The sequence below is a fragment of the Notolepis coatsorum genome (assembly GCF_963971535.1).
Source record: "Notolepis coatsorum genome assembly, chromosome: 20".
In the NCBI taxonomy this organism is placed as follows: Eukaryota; Metazoa; Chordata; class Actinopteri; order Aulopiformes; family Paralepididae; genus Notolepis; species Notolepis coatsorum.
In genome coordinates, this window is record NC_140184.1 from 59,625,202 (window position 1) to 59,645,249 (window position 20,048).

At 48.2% G+C, this 20,048-nt stretch overlaps 1 protein-coding gene across 1 annotated transcript in view; it reads right to left on the reverse strand.

Moving 5' to 3' along the window:
• The window catches only part of emilin1b (elastin microfibril interfacer 1b), a 135,027-nt gene that overhangs the window by 21,283 nt on the left and 93,696 nt on the right, over positions 1–20,048 (reverse strand). The window contains exons 5-10 of the mRNA XM_084337123.1: positions 18,361–18,534; positions 12,772–14,100; positions 4,834–5,161; positions 3,997–4,245; positions 2,543–2,791; positions 1,713–1,907 (exon numbers count right to left, since the gene is read on the reverse strand). Of these exons, the coding sequence (XP_084193249.1) occupies positions 1,713–1,907; positions 2,543–2,791; positions 3,997–4,245; positions 4,834–5,161; positions 12,772–14,100; positions 18,361–18,534 (2,524 nt within the window). The remainder of the gene's footprint in view (positions 1–1,712; positions 1,908–2,542; positions 2,792–3,996; positions 4,246–4,833; positions 5,162–12,771; positions 14,101–18,360; positions 18,535–20,048) is intronic.

Sequence of the window (20,048 nt, forward strand, 5' to 3'; positions counted from 1 at the left end):
TCTAAAGACTGGTCAGTTCTACCTTTCAACTCTAACTATATACACTTCATAGATTCTAAAGACTGGTCAGTTCTACCTTTCAACTCTAACTATCTACACTTCATAGGTTCTAAAGACTGGTCAGTTCTACCTTTCAACTCTAACTATATACACTTCATAGATTCTAAAGACTGGTCAGTTCTACCTTTCAACTCTAACTATCTACACTTCATAGGTTCTAAAGACTGGTCAGTTTGTGGGTTGTGTGTAGAGGTACTTCTGGGTGTCGTATCACAGCGATTTGAATTGCGTTTAGAACAGCAAATATACTGTTATGGGCTGTGTCCAAAAATAGTTTAAAAACACACTTATATGGTTCTTCATCTCAAGGGTTCGGTTAAGTGTCACACAAAGCACACGGACCGTGTGCAATGATGGTTATGTAAGTAAATGTCAGTAAACATGAGCCAAAAGTGAGTTATACACACCACTGCATCCAAAATGTACAATATCTGTCATGTAAATCGCTAGAGGCCTAAATAGAATGTCTTATAATACTGGCAAGAAAATATTTTTCGTTATGAATCCATCCAGTGCTAAATTTACAAGAGATAGACAGGTTGTCCCATGATATCCAACACCATGAATGCCTTGTTAAAATCCCAACGACGGGGCATTACATAACCAATGTCCAACAATTCATTTTTTTTATCCACTTTTTCTCCCATTTTCTATATTTTTCTTCCATCCCAATTTCGTATCATCCAATTCAACCCTCCCCTGTCACGAACGCTGTTTCTTGCCTCCCACAAGCCGGCTGCAATGTGGACTAAGTCATACATAGCACAAGTCCCCTCCGGTACTTGAGGTAACAGCAGTCGCATCTTTTCACCTGCGCAGCTCGATCTCTCAGTGGCGAGGAGTAACGCGTGGGAGGCTCACGCTGCCCCCGACACTTCCTGATTCTACTGCGCAGGCGCACCAACCGACCTGTAGGAGTCACTGTCCACAATGCCCGATCCCCACCCATCAGTTTCCCAACCCCTAATACGGCCAATGTGTATTAGTATGAACGACCAGCTAAACTGAAAGCAATGTGGAACGCTGGGCTCGAACAGGCGAGCCCAGCGTCTCCGCATTTGTGGCGAGCGCCTTGCCCACTACGCCACGTAGCCGCCCAATGTCCAACAATTCTAAATGGAGGAGTGATGTTTTAAATATCTTAGGTAAGATATTGTCTCTTCAAATTCTCAGACAGACAATTATTTGTCATTCATACCTCAGTTAAACTTCTACTCAGTCACTTACTATACTGTACTGTACCTTACCTAACTGTTATTATCCTTACCTAACTCTTATTATCCTTACCTAACTCTAAGTATCCTTACCTAACTCTAATTATCCTTACCTAACTGTTATTATCCTTACCTAACTCTAAATATCCTTACCGAACTGTTATTATCCTTACCTAAGTTATTATCCTTACCTAACTGTTATTATCCTTACCTAACTGTTATTATCCTTACCTAACTGTTATTATCCTTACCTAACTCCAATTATCCTTACCTAACTCTTATTATCCTTACCTAATGGATACCGAATTATGACTACTCATATCATTCATTAATCTGGATGGATTCATATAGTGTGCACACTGCACAGTGGATATATTTCACATGAAAATAATGTAAGGCAATGTCACCCGTTTGAACATTATCTTTCCAAACGCTCACCGGTCAGGTCTTGCTCTGTGAAGCCCTGGAACTCTTTAAGAATGTGGTTGACGGAGGAGTTGAGACTCTTGATCTTGCCGTGGACTCCATCCAGCTGTGTGGTCTGGATGTAATCGATGGTTCCTCCGTGGGAAATCACAGTGGCGTTCAGCCCGCTCACACAGTTCCACAGCCCGGACACGTGCTTGTTCAGACCTGAAAATTCAATGTAATATTTTTATATTATACAATGTAATTTATTTATTTTATACATTGTTATATTTCTATATTATACACAAGATACATTCCACAAGTACTTATGGTGCTTTTGGTGTTTGATTAACCTTAAATTTGAAAGGATTATGTAAATAATAACATGCTCAAAGTCATGATATACGCTGGTTTATTGTCACTGGTGCTTTCTATAGAACATGGCATATGACCTCTTCCTATGAATGCAGTGCACTTGTGCCAAAAACAAGGGTATAGCACTCATACCGTATGTTATTTAATTAATCATACTGTGATGAATATGTATTACTCATTTTACATCTGAATACCTTGAATACCTAGATACCTAGATAGACAGACAGACAGACAGACAGACAGACAGACAGACAGACACAGACAGACAGACAGACAGACAGACAGACAGACAGACAGACAGACAGACAGACAGACAGACAGACAGACAGACAGACAGACAGACAGATAGATAGATAGATAGATAGATAGATAGATAGATAGATAGATAGATAGATAGATAGATAGATAGATAGATAGATAGATAGATAGATAGATAGATAGATAGATAGATAGATAGATAGATAGATACTGCATGGCCTGAATACCTTCTTTGATCCTCTGGAGGGAGTCAGACACGCCGTCCAGCCTGCTGCATACTCCCTCCAGCTTGGACAGTCTCTTCTCCAGCCCGTCACCGGACCTCTTGCAGTCTCCCACCTCCACCACCAGGGTGCTCTCGAACCGCCGCACGTCCCGGTCCATCCCGTCCAAGCGCTCACGGCTGTCCTCGATGTGCTCCGTCACGTCCTGCTGAATCTTGTCCAGCTCCGAGATGATCTTGTCCTTGGTGTTCCCTGTTAGGCGGGTTTTATATTGATTAGCAAAATAACCCAAAAAGTAGCACATTTACACAGAGATGTGTGTCAGATCCAAATTTCAGATGACGACACTGAGAGACATATGTTGAAATCATGCCTCCTGGTGGTTTTATGGTGATTTGATGAAGTGCAACTTTTCAACTATCCTTTTGGGGAGCATATAACACAAAAGAAAGATGTGAGTGAATCCTAGCCACAAAATCTGTGGTGATTTCATTGATTTCATACAGATTTTAGCTGTGATTCTTAGGTGTTCTGGTGGCTCTGTGGCTCAAGTTAAAATCCAACTCATGACCCTTCCATGTATGAAAATCCGGTACTCCACATTTTCCAGTTCACTGATCCAGCCGGGGTTACCACAGTTCATTCTGGAACCTCAGATCCCCGTTGATCATGGAGATCTACAGTATTGCGTTGGATCCATACACGTATCGATTTTTTCGAATGGTGATCAGGAATTGGAATATACCAGTTGGATACCATCTGATGTCAGGTAAGGACTCTATGTTATCAGTGTTAGGATAATCAGAGTAAGTTTGATGAAGTTATAATCTGTTTTGTGAAATGTCCTCTTTCGGTTTCACTGTAAAAGTCCGTGAGGAAATCAACGGAGCGATTATCAGTGCGCGGCCGTAATGTGCTTGCGTGCACGTATAATATTGATCATCTAGCGTTTATTTGAAAACGATTCATAAAAAGGCCGACGAATATCAACGTTGTGGAATATTCCACTAAAAGACGATTTTCATAGAATGCTCCAGAATGAGCTGTTTTTTATATCAAAACGGGGGCTTTTCTAACTGCTCTGAAACGGAAACGACGCGATAAAAAAACAATCTGCCTTCACAGCACTGACTGGAAAATAGTATTTGATAATGCGATGGGCAGATTAGACACATAGCCATAATTTAAAACATAGATTAGGCGATATTAACGTTAACATTGGCGTCGATGGTGGCATTCAGCCGGTAAAACGGAAAACCAGGCGTGGCGCTCAAAGTGTTAACAATGGTTGCCATCTACAAATCAAACTCTTCAAGACATGAAGGTATGTGAATATACCTAACATTTACAGTATATGAAAAGAAAACAATAACAACTCTGATTTCATGTGGTGTGATCTATTACACCTGATGACATCATCAGTGACATGGAGTTCAGTTCAACACTGGCTCTCTCACCCAGGTCGGTGATGACACTGCCGTGTTTCTGCACCGTGTGTTCGAGGCCCTTCAGGGTGTCATTGATGGAGCTGAAGGTGAGGATGATGCCTGACAGCTCTCCCTGGAGTGACTTCAAGTGGTTGTTGTTGAGGGTGCCTCCTATCACACTGTGGCCATCCAGTGGCCTCTGAGGGTCGCCCAGACCCCCACTTACACCCCCCATGCCCCCTGCACCACCGCTACCACCACCGCTACCACCACGGCCACCTGTAGGGACATTTAGACCAGACATTTAGTTGGTCTGCTCAAGAATGAATATGAATGAATCGTCTAGGCTATAAGCATGGATATTATACAAAAACAAGGATATCACAATCAGGAGAGCCAGAAAAATCATCTCTGACCCCACTCACCCAGCACACCACATCTTCCAGCTGCTGCCCTCCGGGAGGCGCTACAGATCCCTGACCACCAAAACATCCCGGTTCAAAAACAGCTTCTTCCCCACTGCCATACGGACACTGAACTCCCTGTAGTACCCCCCCCCCCCTCCCTGTAGTACCCCCGCAACCCCCCTTACCTCTGCTGACATGGACAACTCTGAACTGTAATCTATGTAATTGTGTTTTCTTTTAACTGCATGTAGTATGTACGTTGTAAGTGATGTTATATGTTATATGTTTTATGTTGGAACTGCAATGCACTGAAACCAAATTCCACCAGCCTGGCTGGGTGGTCATTAAAGAAATTGATTGATTAAAGAAATTGATATACAGACAGACAGACAGACAGATATATAGACAAGACACATTGATTGGTTGATTGATCGATTGATCAATGGATGAACTAACTAACCTGTGTCTGGTCTGATGTTACACTGGCTGGTGCACCTCTGCACATCCTCCCTGAGCTTGCCCACCTCCTCCCGCAGGACGGAGCAGCTCTGAGAACAGGGGCCCTGGTCTGAGTCTGCTCTGCCTCCGCCGCTGCTGATGTGGCTCTGGAAGCGCTCCAGCGTGTGTTGCGTGTGGTTCCTCAGCTTCTTCAGCTCCTCCTCCACCCGGCTGCACGCGTCGCAGCCGTGGCCCAGCGTTTCAATCTCGGTGACGATGCGGTTGAAGTGCTGCCCCTGGTCACCCGTCAAGGCCTTGATCTTGTGGACGTCCTGGCTCAAGTCGACCACCTTTGGTGGAGTTGATTTAATTAGGTTAAAAGGCAAACATACGCTTATCCTATAACCATAGTTATATGAGTATAGCGAGCGCTCTGCTCTCTAGTGGAACTATCCCTTTATCCAATCTAACAATGAATAATTTTTCTCCACATGTACACACCCATCCGCCTGGCCACACCCACATCCGCTCCAGGTTGGCATGGCCGTAAGCCCCAAGAGGCTACCCCCCCACAATACTGTGGGGCCAGACGGCGAGCCGGGGAGACAACCCCCAAGGGGGTTGAGCCCTCAATCCAGGCAACAGGCCAGAACTTGACCTGTGCCTGGAGCACTGCGGACTAGACAGGCGCCTAAAGGGTCTACTGTGAGAACAGTACCCGGCGGAAGGGGTGTTCGGTATGATGTTCAAAGGAGAGGCAGACACAATTGGCAGACGTCATAAAAGATGCGGGGGCACACTCTCGGGCAGACGGGGTCAAGCCCGGCCTCAACCCGAGAGTCGACTCTGCTACCAACACACCGGAGAACCAACCACCTCCCTATGTTTAGTTTAACAGGAGGCGGTTGTTCCCTTAACCCACCAAGAAAAACCTAGAAACAAAGTGTTTCAGTTTTCAAAGGGTTTTAACCCAGGCCAACAGGTCGACGAGAATGAGTCCGGACCTGGGCCTGGCGGACCGGGACCTACACAGGGATGCCTAGAGGGGTTGACAGCAACCACCTCGACAGCCCCCTCCCATCCCTGCCTAGCAGGGGGAGGGAGGAGTGAAACAATGGAGAAGGACCAGACCCCCTAACACAGCACAAGGTACAACACAGTATGGACCAAGCACGTCACTGTTATGGGCAAGTCGTAGTGGCATACATATGACACACACATCCACAACATCAATCCCTGCGAAGCCCGGACCGACCCGGCATTTTCCCCCCGGAAAAGCACAAAGTCCTTCGGGGTACCAGAACAGCAGAACTGCGCCCCGGCGGACAACGGGTTAACTGACCTGGTCCGGCGTGACCAGAACCAGTACCGCGCCCTAGTCATGCCGCCAACCCCAGTCCTAAGAGGGGGGTAGGTATGCGTGTCGATCCAAAACATCACAGAGGGCGCCACCAAGATGGACAGAACGTGAATGCGCTGCTCCTGGCGGCCCACCTCATGGGTGTGAGACCCCTCCGCCAATGTAATGATCTACTCCGTCATCTCCCCCCGGAGATGCATGTGAGTCATCGAGTCTAACCTAGTGCACTGGCACTCGGTAGAGATAAAAAATCTCCTTCCTAGTCGCCCGCATAAAAAACGCTGTTTCTATGAATTGGGCAACCAAGGCGCACCGGCCCATAACGTGGTTCCACATTGGAAGCACCCAGGGCCAGCGCTATATGCACGTCAAGAACCCGAAACACATCAATGGTGAATTCTAATAAGAAACACCAAACAACGTTCCCTCCATGCTGTCTGGGACGAGCAGCAGGAAGCCGGTCAATAAGACACAGACACAGGCCTTATATGACGCGACTGAGGGCAACGCCGTCAATTCTGCTCCTCACATAAGAGGGGAAGACAGAAGTTCCCCCAGAGAGACCTCCACTTGAGTACAATTGAAAAAGATACATGCAATAATAATTGGGCCAAGTGACCAACGGCCCAATACACACTGTAATAGAGAGCAGAGCAGAAAACGAACAGTTTTCTAATGCATCGCATCATCCAACTTTGACAAAGACAGCGGTCTGCAGCACAGAGCCTGTAACCTCACAGATGTCTCCTGGCCAATAGGAAACGCGCCCAGTGACGTATCCCATGGCCGGGGGGAAATCCCGTGACCCACCCATCCTAACATGGAGTGGAACCAGGGAACCCCCCCCTTCCCCCTCCCTGTGACGCGCTGCCCCTCAGCCGACAGGGAAAACTGGCAGGCAGGAGGTTCCACCTCCCGGCCAATCAGTAAAGGGGGGGGGTTATCAGCCCACCCCTCATGACCCCTCACCCCTGATACGATGCAACGACAAAGCAGAGCCATGACACCAGTCATAGGGTGCTACATGAAAGCGCATTATACCTGTTAGAGTAACAGCTTCACATTCTGCATGCCAGCCACAGACAATAACCTCGTCTGTGCAAAAACTGGTTTTATACATGGCTTCAGGCTCATGTGCGAACTTGCCACCTGAATTTTTACACCTTTACCCTAAAGTAAGAAAAACACAGACCAAGAGAGGGGCCAAGGGCCCTGGTACAAGAGCTACACATGTAACTTCTGTAGGCCAACACCTAACCCAGTTGTGGATTCAAAGCCACGTTTACTTAAACGTGAATACGATACACACAACCCTCTATCACAATAAAAAAGGGCAAAAGTTCACTCTCACTACTGTAAGAGGAACGCCGTTTTTTATGATGAGAGAAGACATAAGTCCTCGATCAAGTGCTGGCCACAGGCCTTGCTAAGTCTACATGACAGCGACCAAACAATTTTCAGAGAAATTGCCTCTCTCTAAGCAAGAGCACAACCCCAGCAGAAGCTGAGGGATTTACACCGTATCCCCAAAAATATAGTGAATCAACACACATTTTGTAAACAAAATCATATTTGAGGGGGGGGGGGGGGGGGGGGGGGGGGCAGGGGCCAACCGGGGAATAATTTCACCCACCCCTCCACCTTACCCCTGATACGACGCCAAATGTGTAGAGTAAAAGTTTTACATCATGCACGCCAGCACAGCCGAAAACCTTGTTTGAAACAGGTTTCCCACAGCTCTGCTTATGTGTGAAAAAAACTTGCCACTTGTTATTTTCATCATTACCCTCAAGTAAAGAATAACAAGCTAAGAGAGGGACTCAGCCCTCGATCATATGCCACTATGCACAGCATTGTAGGGTAACCCAGCCAGTTGTGGGCTCAGCCACGTTGTCTAAACCAGCGATTCCCAACCTGGGGTCCGCCAGGAACCGCAGGGGGTCCGCCAGACCGCAGATGATTTGAGGTCTATTTTCACAAGTTTTTCTGTAATTTTTTCTTTCTTTCAGAGAAATATTTAATTAGCATATTTTTTATCATCAGAAGCATGAATAGTCTCTCTACTACAATAAAAAAAAAAGATAAATAAATAAACATCTAGACATGATTTTTGAACGTTAACAGTACGCGAATCAGTTGACTGTATCACTTTCCGTAGCACGCTGCATCCGCTGTCAATAAGCAACACGCGAACAGCAGCAACATGTGTGACAAACGAAAAGGAGATGACGGCAGCTCGTCATCTGCAAAAAAGATTAGGAATCGCGATAATTACATAACCATGGGCTTCACTGAGGGACCAGACAAACGACCTGAGTGTGTGATTTGTGGAGAAAAGTTGGCAACCTCGAGCCTGAAGCCCAGCAAGCTGAAGAGACATCAGGCGACAAAGCACCCAGAAACAGTTGGGAAGGATGCAGACTTTTTTCTGAGGAAAGAACAGTCTCTCAAGGCGAACAAGCCTATTGATGTTAGAGTAGCGTGGAGCAGGGGTGGCAGTGATTTACAGAAGGCTACCGAAGCCTCCTTTGAGTGTTCGCTTTTAATTGCAAAAGCAAAGAAACCGCACAATATTGGCGAGGAGCTCATCAAACCAGCCTGCATCAAAATGGTTGAGAAACTGTGCGGCCCACAGGTGGCGGATAAACTAAAGTCAGTACCACTCTCGAACAATGTAGTGAAAGACCGACTTGATAAGATGTCAAGTGATTGTGAGCAGCAGCTGTCAGAAAAGCTTAGAAAGGGTCAATTTGCCATACAACTTGATGAAACTACAACTGTCGCAGACGAGGCTGTGCTCATCGTTTATGTGCAATATATCGAAAATGAGGATCTGAAGCAGGACATTCTCATGTCAGTCAACCTCACTACCACCACTCGAGGTGAGGATATTTTTACCGCAGTAGATTCTTACTTCATGTCCCAAAACCTCTCTTATGATAATTTAGTTGCATGCTGTTCCGATGGAGCTGCCTCAATGATGGGAAAAAACAAGGGATTTAACAGTCGCTTGAAACAGAAGGCCCCCCACTGCATAATATTTCACTGTATGATCCATCGCCAGGCACTGGCCAGCAAAAAACTGTCTGACGACCTCAGTGAAACACTCGCAACTGTAGTCAAAGTTGTTAATTTCATCAAAGGACGCCCCACCAACAAGCGTCTATTTGCGCAGTAATGCGAGGATGAGGCACACCAGACGCTCCTGCTGCACACAGAGGTGCGTTGGCTATCACGGGGCCGAGTGCTTGTGCGCTTCATGGAACTACAAGAGAAAATAGAAGGATTTCTTGAAACGAATAACCCCGCGCTTTCAGAGAAAATGACAGAGTCATTCTGGATCAAAACGGCATACCTGGCTGACATCTTCACTCTCTACAATGAAACGAACAAGCGTCTCCAAGGCGCAGAGGCCAACATCATGCAATGTAAAGAGGCGCTCGACGCATTCGTGCGTAAACTGGAGTATAGAGTCGGGAAAATGGATAAGGGAGAGCTGCAACAGTTCCCCTTACTGCAGAAGCAATGCAGAGATAACACTGTTCCCGTGTCTCTTCGTCGTGAGTTTACCAGCCATATGATCGCATTGCAAAAAGAGATTAAATCACGGTTCGCTGACACAGATGAATATCTATCCAAGGAAGCGTGGGTATTGGATCCCTTCATTGCCAAAGTTGAGGATGTGGAATACCTTGATTGCGAAGATGAGCTCACGGACATCCAGGTCGACTCTGTCTCAAAGAAGTATTTCCAGGTATGATAATGTATGTAATGCGTGTGTGCATGTGTGTGTGGTCTGTCTGTGTGAGTGTTTGTGCCTGTGCGTGTGTCTGTGTCACCGTTCTACCGTTGATATCGTATTGGATGTATAGGCTATTCTGCGTCTAATGTAGGCTAGGCCCTGTAATAATAATAATAATAATAATAATAATAATGTGGACATGAGTGTTGGACACATTTAGCCTAAAAATATTTCATCCATTCCTCCATTACAGGAGCACGGATTTAAGAAGTTCTGGATAGTGAAGGGATCCATCATTGCTCCGAGGCTCGCACTGCATGCCACCACCAGGATTATACTCCCGTTCAGTACCACATATCTATCGGAAACGGCTTTCAGTGCACTTGTCGCCATCAAGACAAAAGCGCGCAACAGACTTGACGTACACAATGACTTCAGAATGGCTGTCACGCACATTACACCTGCATCTCAGGCCTGGCAGCGCACATGCAAGGTGCACATTACACCTGCATCTCAGGCCTGGCAGCGCACATGCAAGGTGCACATTACACCTGCATCTCAGGCCTGGCAGCGCACATGCAATGTGCACATTACACCTGCATCTCAGGCCTGGCAGCGCACATGCAGCCCAAGGTTCACATTAATGAACCTTCGTCACACCCAGCTAGGACAGATTCTCTCTGCTACTGATTCGAATTTCCTGTCTCATATTTAGTTTAATTTGTTGCATTGATTTGTTCCATAAATGCAAACCGTTCACCATTAGGGCCTGATTTGAGAGGATGAATACAGGATTTGAATATTGGCCAAACATTTTGAAATGCATATGGTGCAAGATGAGATTTGTTGATTGAAGGCACAAGTCAAAGAAGCATAGTGGGTCTAATTATGATGCATATGCCTGTGTATAAGCAGTTTGTTATTAAAATGAAAAAAAAAAAAATTTTATGGTATCTTATTAGGAGGGGGTCCACGAATTTCATCAGAGATGTTTGGGGGTCCCTGGGGGAAAAAAGGTTGGGAACCACTGGTCTAAACGTTACATGAAGACACACAACTTCTCATCATACAACAAAAACCCAGTTCATTTTTACTCACGTAAAAAACAACGCTGTTCCTAGGTAGAGAGAAAGGCATAAGCCTTGGCCAACGCTAACCCAAGCTATACAAAGCGACCAAGAAAATGTTCACACAGCACACGTCGTATCTCCAAATGTAGTGAAGTAACATATGTTTTGTTAAACAAAAACATCGTTATTAACAAAAAACATTCGGGAGGGGGAGGAAGGAAGAGTGGGGTAATGTCCAATGGACACCTTACCTGCACCAACGAATGCAGGACGAAAGGCCGCAACACAGGTTGGTCCACCACGTTGACGAAGGCCTCTCGCTGGCAAGACCAGAAGAAGCAATGGCCGGAGCCTTGCCAAAGATGACGTCGTAGTCAGAGTGCCAGGGCCTGCTATTCTCACGGCTACGCCAATGGTTGTAGCACAAGCTAAACAGCTAACTCTAGGCTAACTGATAGCATCAAGCTAACGTTCCCAGCCGAGTGCAGCCGGCAGCTAACGTCGTAGCTAAACAGCTAACTGGCTAACAGTTAGCTCATACCGGCTATCGCTAGCCACTAGCTAACACAGAAGCAAGCTAAGCGGCTACTACTGAAAACTGTACAACGTGAGAAAAGCAATACAGGCCAACACTTCAGACAGCCGCTGTCTTTTCCTCTTCTTATCCGAAGAAAAAAGGGAAAAAGGCAACACACGCCCCTCTTCAGAAAAGGTGTTTACCAGACACAGCGGTGTCGGCAGCAAGCCCCTCGTTGTACGCGTGCTGTAGCCGACCTGAGCTTGGAGATATTTCTCATAAGGAACACCAAGCTCACCTCCCTCGCATTGGGTTTTTTCATCTCGAAAAGCGGGGCCAGCACGGCGACAGAGGGTATCCATTTGTCCAGAGACCCGGGGTATTGAACTGCAGATTCGGAATCACAGTCCCAGGAAAACAAAGCTACGACTTCACTTGAAGAGGAGCTAATGTTATCGTGGGGCATCAGACTAGAACCCCCTCCACGCCGCTAAGGGGCAGCGAAAAGGATCCTAGCCTGGAGCCGACCTTCGTAAGCTGTGCAGTTGTCCCCCCACAACTGACACACCTGGCGCCCGCGTCGCAAAAAACATCACCCGCCCAGAGAGGCCGTCAGCCCTCACGCGGCCGATCGCCTCCCAAGCAAAGTGTCCAGCTGCAGAGCCGGAGGCAATGCCGGCGGGGATTGCTCAGCGACGCGTGCCCCTAATGCGAAGCGCCGGTGGAGGTCAGAATGATCATCATCTTCTAGACACTCCGGTGGCGAAGACATTATCGCTGTATTTTCTCGAAAAATAGTGAGAGAGAAAACAAAGATATAATGTCAACGCAGCTCCTTTTCTCCAATAACGTAACTCCTTTCCAATAACTATTTCGGCACTAAACTAAAGTGGTGTATATAGGCACTTTACGGTGGTGAAAATAGGGAAGGAGCTGTTAGTGTGGCCACGACCCCCGCTTATGTAGAGGAGCGGATGTGGGTGTGGCCAGGCGGATGGGTGTGTACATGTGGAGAAAAATTATTCATTGTTAGATTGGATAAAGGGATAGTTCCACTAGAGAGCGTTATACGATAATATAACAATTACTTTAAGGTAATTTAAGGTTAAATGCAGAGGTGGAAAGTCGCTTCTACTTTTACTTGAGTATTTTATTTTTGGGCACATAATAAACAGTAAAACAATCATTCTGGACATAACTGACACAGGCTTTGTCAGAATGATTAGAAAGGGGCCGTCTTGTAGTGACTGATTTTTGCAAAAACCACTTACCTTGTTCTGCAGGGAATCCCCAGACACGGAGAGGTCTTTGATTTGCGTGTTGAAGTGACGGATCTGGTCCTCATTGGCGACAACCCTCCATTCCAGGGACTTCTCCGTGTCATCCCCTCCCGCGCCCGAGAGCCCTCCTCCACCCGTACCTCCTCTCCCTCCTCCCGTCCCCCAAGTCCCTCCCCTTCCTCCATCCCCTCCGCTGCCCGCTCCCCTTCCTCCATCCCCTCCATCCCCTCCACTGCCCGCTCCCCCTCTTCCTCCGTCTTCTCTCCCTCCTGACCCGACGTTCCCTCCTCCGTCTCCTCTCCCTCCTGACCCGACGTTCCCTCCTCCGTCTCCTCTCCCTCCTGACCCGACGTTCCCTCCTCCGTCTCCTCTCCCTCCCGACCCGACGTTCCCTCCTCCGTCTCCTCTCCCTCCTGACCCGACGTTCCCTCCTCCGTCTCCTCTCCCTCCTGACCCGACGTTCCCTCCTCCGTCTCCTCTCCCTCCCGACCCGACGTTCCCTCCTCCGTCTCCTCTCCCTCCCGACCCGAAGTTCCCTCCTCCGTCTCCTCTTCCTCCCGCTCCTCCATTTCCACCTGCTCCTCCGTCGCGTCTTCCTCCACTGCCCCCTGCTCCTCCGTTCGACCCTCCTCCTCCCACCACCGCACCTCCGCACCCACACTCCTCCAGCCTCCGGTCCAGGGTGGAGGTGGCGTTCTCCAGCCGTGCCAGCCGCTTGTCGTGGTCGGTCACCCGGTCCTTCACCAGGCCCACGTCCAGCTCCACGTCTCCGATCCGGAAGGCCTGGTCGTCAAAGCGGTCGAGGAAGACGGTGCGCAGGTCTCCCAGCTCACGGTGGAAGTAGTCTTTCAGGTCGCCCTCCAGGTAGGAGCAGCTCTCCTCGGTGCGCTGCACGGTGCCGTTCACTCGCCGCTCCAGGTCCCTCAGCCGGCCGTCCAGCCTGTCCTCCGTCACCACGGTGTCCCCGCCGCCACCGGTGCTTCCACCGTGACTGCCCCCGCCTCCGATTCCTCCACCTCTGCCGCCAAAACTGCCATTGTCGCCCCCCCTCCCCCCACCCTCCTCACCCAGCTCTTTATCCAGACGCGTCTGGATCACGTCAAAGTTCTCGGAGGCGGAGCTGATTTTGCGCTCGGCGTCTGTAACCCGGGTCCTGAGGTCGGTGACGGTGTCACAGCAGCCCTGGGAGCGCACCACCTCCCGCCGCAGGCTGTCCAGGCTCTGCCGGTAGCGTCCGTCCATGGCATTCAGCTGCTTCTCCAGTGCACGGATCCTCTCCCGGTCCTCCTGCTGCTGCCCACGGAGGTCCTCCACCCCGGCCTTGGGGAGAAACACAGTTTCCATATGAAGCCTTGTGCTCCCAAAATGTATCACACTGAAAGCATGACGATGAAAAGCAGGATTCATTTTGATACAGTACAAGGTATATTTGTGACATGATAAGGACAAAGGTCCTCTACTTGCTTTTCTAGAGTATTCCCCAGGTAGTTATCATGATTTTAAATGTATTCACCGTAGGGTACTTTAGGGTAATTTGCAGCTAATTCCTTTGGTATTTTGTCGGTGATATAAGAATGGAAGTTCAGTCTTCATTCTAATCACATAAGAGCATCACCTCAGTTCCTACAATGTAAACTGAAATGTTGCCAACTGGATTTTGATTGGATTTGTTTTCATTTGTTAGCTTGTGTACATGGATCACAGAAAACAACAAACAATAACTCTGTGAATTTAGTTTGCTACCTGGCAGCAGGAGCAGGACAGAGGTGGAGTTAGTTTGTTACCTGGCAGCAGGAGCAGGACAGAGGTGGAGTTAGTTTGTTACAGGAGGAGGAGGACAGAGAGGTGGAGTTAGTTTGTTACAGGAGGAGCAGGACAGAGAGGTGGAGTTAGTTTGTTACAGGAGGAGGAGCAGGACAGAGAGGTGGAGTTAGTTTGTTACAGGAGGAGGAGCAGGACAGAGGGGTGGAGTTAGTTTGTTACAGGAGGAGCAGGACAGAGGGGTGGAGTTAGTTTGTTACAGGAGGAGGAGCAGGACAGAGGGGTGGAGTTAGTTTGTTACAGGAGGAGCAGGACAGAGAGGTGGAGTTAGTTTGTTACAGGAGGAGCAGGACAGAGAGGTGGAGTTAGTTTGTTACAGGAGGAGCAGGACAGAGGGGTGGAGTTAGTTTGTTACAGGAGGAGCAGGACAGAGGGGTGGAGTTAGTTTGTTACAGGAGGAGCAGGACAGAGGGGTGGAGTTAGTTTGTTACAGGAGGAGGAGCAGGACAGAGAGGTGGAGTTAGTTTGTTACAGGAGGAGGAGCAGGACAGAGAGGTGGAGTTAGTTTGTTACAGGAGGAGGAGCAGGACAGAGAGGTGGAGTTAGTTTGTTACAGGAGGAGGAGCAGGACAGAGAGGTGGAGTTAGTTTGTTACAGGAGGAGGAGGACAGAGAGGTGGAGTTAGTTTGTTACAGGAGGAGGAGCAGGACAGAGAGGTGGAGTTAGTTTGTTACAGGAGGAGGAGGACAGAGAGGTGGAGTTAGTTTGTTACAGGAGGAGGAGCAGGACAGAGAGGTGGAGTTAGTTTGTTACAGGAGGAGCAGGACAGAGGGGTGGAGTTAGTTTGTTACAGGAGGAGGAGCAGGACAGAGAGGTGGAGTTAGTTTGTTACAGGAGGAGGAGCAGGACAGAGAGGTGGAGTTAGTTTGTTACAGGAGGAGGAGCAGGACAGAGAGGTGGAGTTAGTTTGTTACAGGAGGAGGAGCAGGACAGAGAGGTGGAGTTAGTTTGTTACAGGAGGAGGAGCAGGACAGAGAGGTGGAGTTAGTTTGTTACAGGAGGAGCAGGACAGAGAGGTGGAGTTAGTTTGTTACAGGAGGAGGAGGACAGAGAGGTGGAGTTAGTTTGTTACAGGAGGAGGAGGACAGAGAGGTGGAGTTAGTTTGTTACAGGAGGAGGAGGAGGACAGAGAGGTGGAGTTAGTTTGTTACAGGAGGAGGAGCAGGACAGAGAGGTGGAGTTAGTTTGTTACAGGAGGAGGAGCAGGACAGAGGGGTGGAGTTAGTTTGTTACAGGAGGAGGAGCAGGACAGAGAGGTGGAGTTAGTTTGTTACAGGAGGAGGAGGAGGACAGAGAGGTGGAGTTAGTTTGTTACAGGAGGAGGAGCAGGACAGAGAGGTGGAGTTAGTTTGTTACAGGAGGAGGAGGACAGAGAGGTGGAGTTAGTTTGTTACAGGAGGAGGAGGAGGACAGAGAGGTGGAGTTAGTTTGTTACAGGAGGAGGAGGACAGAGAGGTGGAGTTAGTTTGTTACAGGAGGAGGAGCAGGACAGAGAGGTGGAGTTAGTTTGTTACAGGAGGAGGAGCAGGACAGAGAGGTGGAGTTAGTTTGTTACAGGAGGAGGAGCAGGACAGAGAGGTGGAGTTAGTTTGTTACAGGAGGAGGAGCAGGACAGAGGGGTGGAGTTAGTTTGTTACAGGAGGAGGAGCAGGACAGAGAGGTGGAGTTAGTTTGTTACAGGAGGAGGAGCAGGACAGAGAGGTGGAGTTAGTTTGTTACAGGAGGAGCAGGACAGAGAGGTGGAGTTAGTTTGTTACAGGAGGAGGAGCAGGACAGAGAGGTGGAGTTAGTTTGTTACAGGAGGAGGAGCAGGACAGAGAGGTGGAGTTAGTTTGTTACAGGAGGAGGAGCAGGACAGAGAGGTGGAGTTAGTTTGTTACAGGAGGAGGAGCAGGACAGAGAGGTGGAGTTAGTTTGTTACAGGAGGAGGAGCAGGACAGAGGGGTGGAGTTAGTTTGTTACAGGAGGAGGAGCAGGACAGAGAGGTGGAGTTAGTTTGTTACAGGAGGAGGAGGACAGAGAGGTGGAGTTAGTTTGTTACAGGAGGAGGAGGACAGAGAGGTGGAGTTAGTTTGTTACAGGAGGAGGAGCAGGACAGAGAGGTGGAGTTAGTTTGTTACAGGAGGAGCAGGACAGAGAGGTGGAGTTAGTTTGTTACAGGAGGAGGAGCAGGACAGAGAGGTGGAGTTAGTTTGTTACAGGAGGAGGAGCAGGACAGAGAGGTGGAGTTAGTTTGTTACAGGAGGAGCAGGACAGAGAGGTGGAGTTAGTTTGTTACAGGAGGAGGAGCAGGACAGAGAGGTGGAGTTAGTTTGTTACAGGAGGAGGAGCAGGACAGAGAGGTGGAGTTAGTTTGTTACAGGAGGAGGAGCAGGACAGAGAGGTGGAGTTAGTTTGTTACAGGAGGAGGAGCAGGACAGAGAGGTGGAGTTAGTTTGTTACAGGAGGAGGAGCAGGACAGAGAGGTGGAGTTAGTTTGTTACAGGAGGAGGAGCAGGACAGAGAGGTGGAGTTAGTTTGTTACAGGAGGAGGAGCAGGACAGAGAGGTGGAGTTAGTTTGTTACAGGAGGAGGAGCAGGACAGAGAGGTGGAGTTAGTTTGTTACAGGAGGAGGAGCAGGACAGAGAGGTGGAGTTAGTTTGTTACAGGAGGAGGAGCAGGACAGAGAGGTGGAGTTAGTTTGTTACAGGAGGAGGAGCAGGACAGAGGGGTGGAGTTAGTTTGTTACAGGAGGAGGAGCAGGACAGAGAGGTGGAGTTAGTTTGTTACAGGAGGAGGAGCAGGACAGAGAGGTGGAGTTAGTTTGTTACAGGAGGAGGAGCAGGACAGAGAGGTGGAGTTAGTTTGTTACAGGAGGAGGAGCAGGACAGAGAGGTGGAGTTAGTTTGTTACAGGAGGAGCAGGACAGAGGGGTGGAGTTAGTTTGTTACAGGAGGAGCAGGACAGAGGGGTGGAGTTAGTTTGTTACAGGAGGAGCAGGACAGAGAGGTGGAGTTAGTTTGTTACAGGAGGAGGAGCAGGACAGAGAGGGAGTTAGTTTGTTACAGGAGGAGCAGGACAGAGGGGTGGAGTTAGTTTGTTACAGGAGGAGCAGGACAGAGAGGGAGTTAGTTTGTTACAGGAGGAGGAGCAGGACAGAGAGGGAGTTAGTTTGTTACAGGAGGAGCAGGACAGAGGGGTGGAGTTAGTTTGTTACAGGAGGAGGAGCAGGACAGAGAGGTGGAGTTAGTTTGTTACAGGAGGAGGAGCAGGACAGAGAGGGAGTTAGTTTGTTACAGGAGGAGGAGCAGGACAGAGAGGTGGAGTTAGTTTGTTACAGGAGGAGCAGGACAGGGGTGGAGTTAGTTTGTTACCTGGCAGGAGGAGCAGGACAGGGGTGGAGTTAGTTTGTTACCTGGCAGGAGGAGCAGGACAGGGGTGGAGTTAGTTTGTTACCTGGCAGGAGGAGCAGGACAGAGAGGTGGAGTTAGTTTGTTACCTGGCAGGAGGAGCAGGACAGGGGTGGAGTTAGTTTGTTACCTGGCAGGAGGAGCAGGACAGGGGTGGAGTTAGTTTGTTACAGGAGGAGCAGGACAGGGGTGGAGTTAGTTTGTTACAGGAGGAGGAGCAGGACAGAGAGGTGGAGTTAGTTTGTTACAGGAGGAGGAGCAGGACAGAGAGGTGGAGTTAGTTTGTTACAGGAGGAGGAGCAGGACAGAGAGGTGGAGTTAGTTTGTTACAGGAGGAGGAGCAGGACAGGGGTGGAGTTAGTTTGTTACCTGGCAGGAGGAGCAGGACAGAGACACCCTCCTCTCTAGCTCCCTCAAGATCTCCTCCTTGAGCGTATTCAGTTTCCCTCCGTTGACACCTCCTCCTGCTGCGCCTCCTTCCAGCTCGTTGCCCTTCCCGTTCACCAGGTGGTTGTTGATGCTGACCAGGGTCTTGTCGTGGGCCTGGAGAACACACATCAAGGTCACACTGCTGCACTGGGACTTTCACCAGGACTGCTGCACGTCATCGCCAAATGATAATAGTAATGAGAGTCAGTTCAAGACCTGAGGTGCAATGCATTTGTATTAGTAGTTGTACCTTTTGTCATATAGTCAATGAAGTTATTAACACCATTTTGTTTTAATAATTGACTGATTCAACCTCAACTTTTTGTCCTCTTCATGCCCAAGTGAGATACTGAATCAAACAAGTTTAACTAAGTTTGACAAATTACATTTATTGGGAGAAGATAAGATTGAGTTAAGATATACTTTAAACAACAGTTTGGTAAACTAAAGTTCCAGTCCCTTAATGTCACGTGTTAATCAGGGCTGTACGCTAAGCTTTTTCACTAGGGGCACACTTTTTTTAGGGGCACATTTTTAAATAACAATTTACCATTATTTATATCGATTGTTTTTGATTTAAAAAAAAAAGAAAAGAAAATTATTTTATATAATTTTTTTTTAATAAAATATATATATTATATAATCATACTTGTAGTTGTATTATCTGCGAGACATCGCCACCACGCAACAAGTCAAAATGCTCGCTATATGCAACCAGCTCCACTGTCTGTGTGTACTCGAGTAGCCTCCAGCTACGGCCAGGATTCTCCGGAGCTGCAGCTGGACCCTATACTGTAGCCTCCAGCTACGGCCAGGATTCTCCGGCGCTGCAGCTGGACCTTATTGACTATATTCAGCGTGCCCTCAGCTCGAATACGCATCGACTCAGTGTTATAAGACATTGATATCAGGAGCTATCTGAACTATTTAGTTTAATGGGACGTTTCGTTTTGAACAGTAAGCTAACGCGAGCTATCATGCACTACTAGACTTGCTGAAGCATTTGTTGATATCAGTAGCTAGCCGGCTGGCAGGCTCACGAGGTCCCAGTGTCCCACTAGAGACTAGTGTTTACAACAGCCACGGGTGCGGGAGGGAGGAGGAGCAGCAGACGCCGCAGCTCTCTCCGTGTGTCCGAGTTCAGTTCAGTTCGGCTCACTATAGGAGGTCGAACGCGTCGAAAATATGAAGCAATACTAACTTTACTTTTCTTCATAGCTAAATCAGCCAGTCTATCAGAGTGAGTGCTCAGTCGATTGTTCCCGCTGATCATACCTGCTGAGTGCTCACTGCTCAGCTCGCGTGAGTGGCGTCATCACACGCCTTGGATAATTTAGGAGTGAAATGCGAATGCAAGGCTTGAAAGCACTACTCGCAAGCCCGCCCCCAGATAATATTTACCAATCGCAACGGCCAATTAAAGGGGCAATTCGCAACCATCTCGTCGCAGTGTACAGCCCTGTTAATAACTGTTCAAATATAAAGTTAAAATATAACTATAATTAGTTAAATAAGAATTAAGATAAATTAAGAACTAAATGAATTAGGATGAAGTAGCATGGAATAAGTCAAATGTATGGGAAAAAAAACGTTTGTACCATTACAACCCCTTAAGCACCTTAATTTAC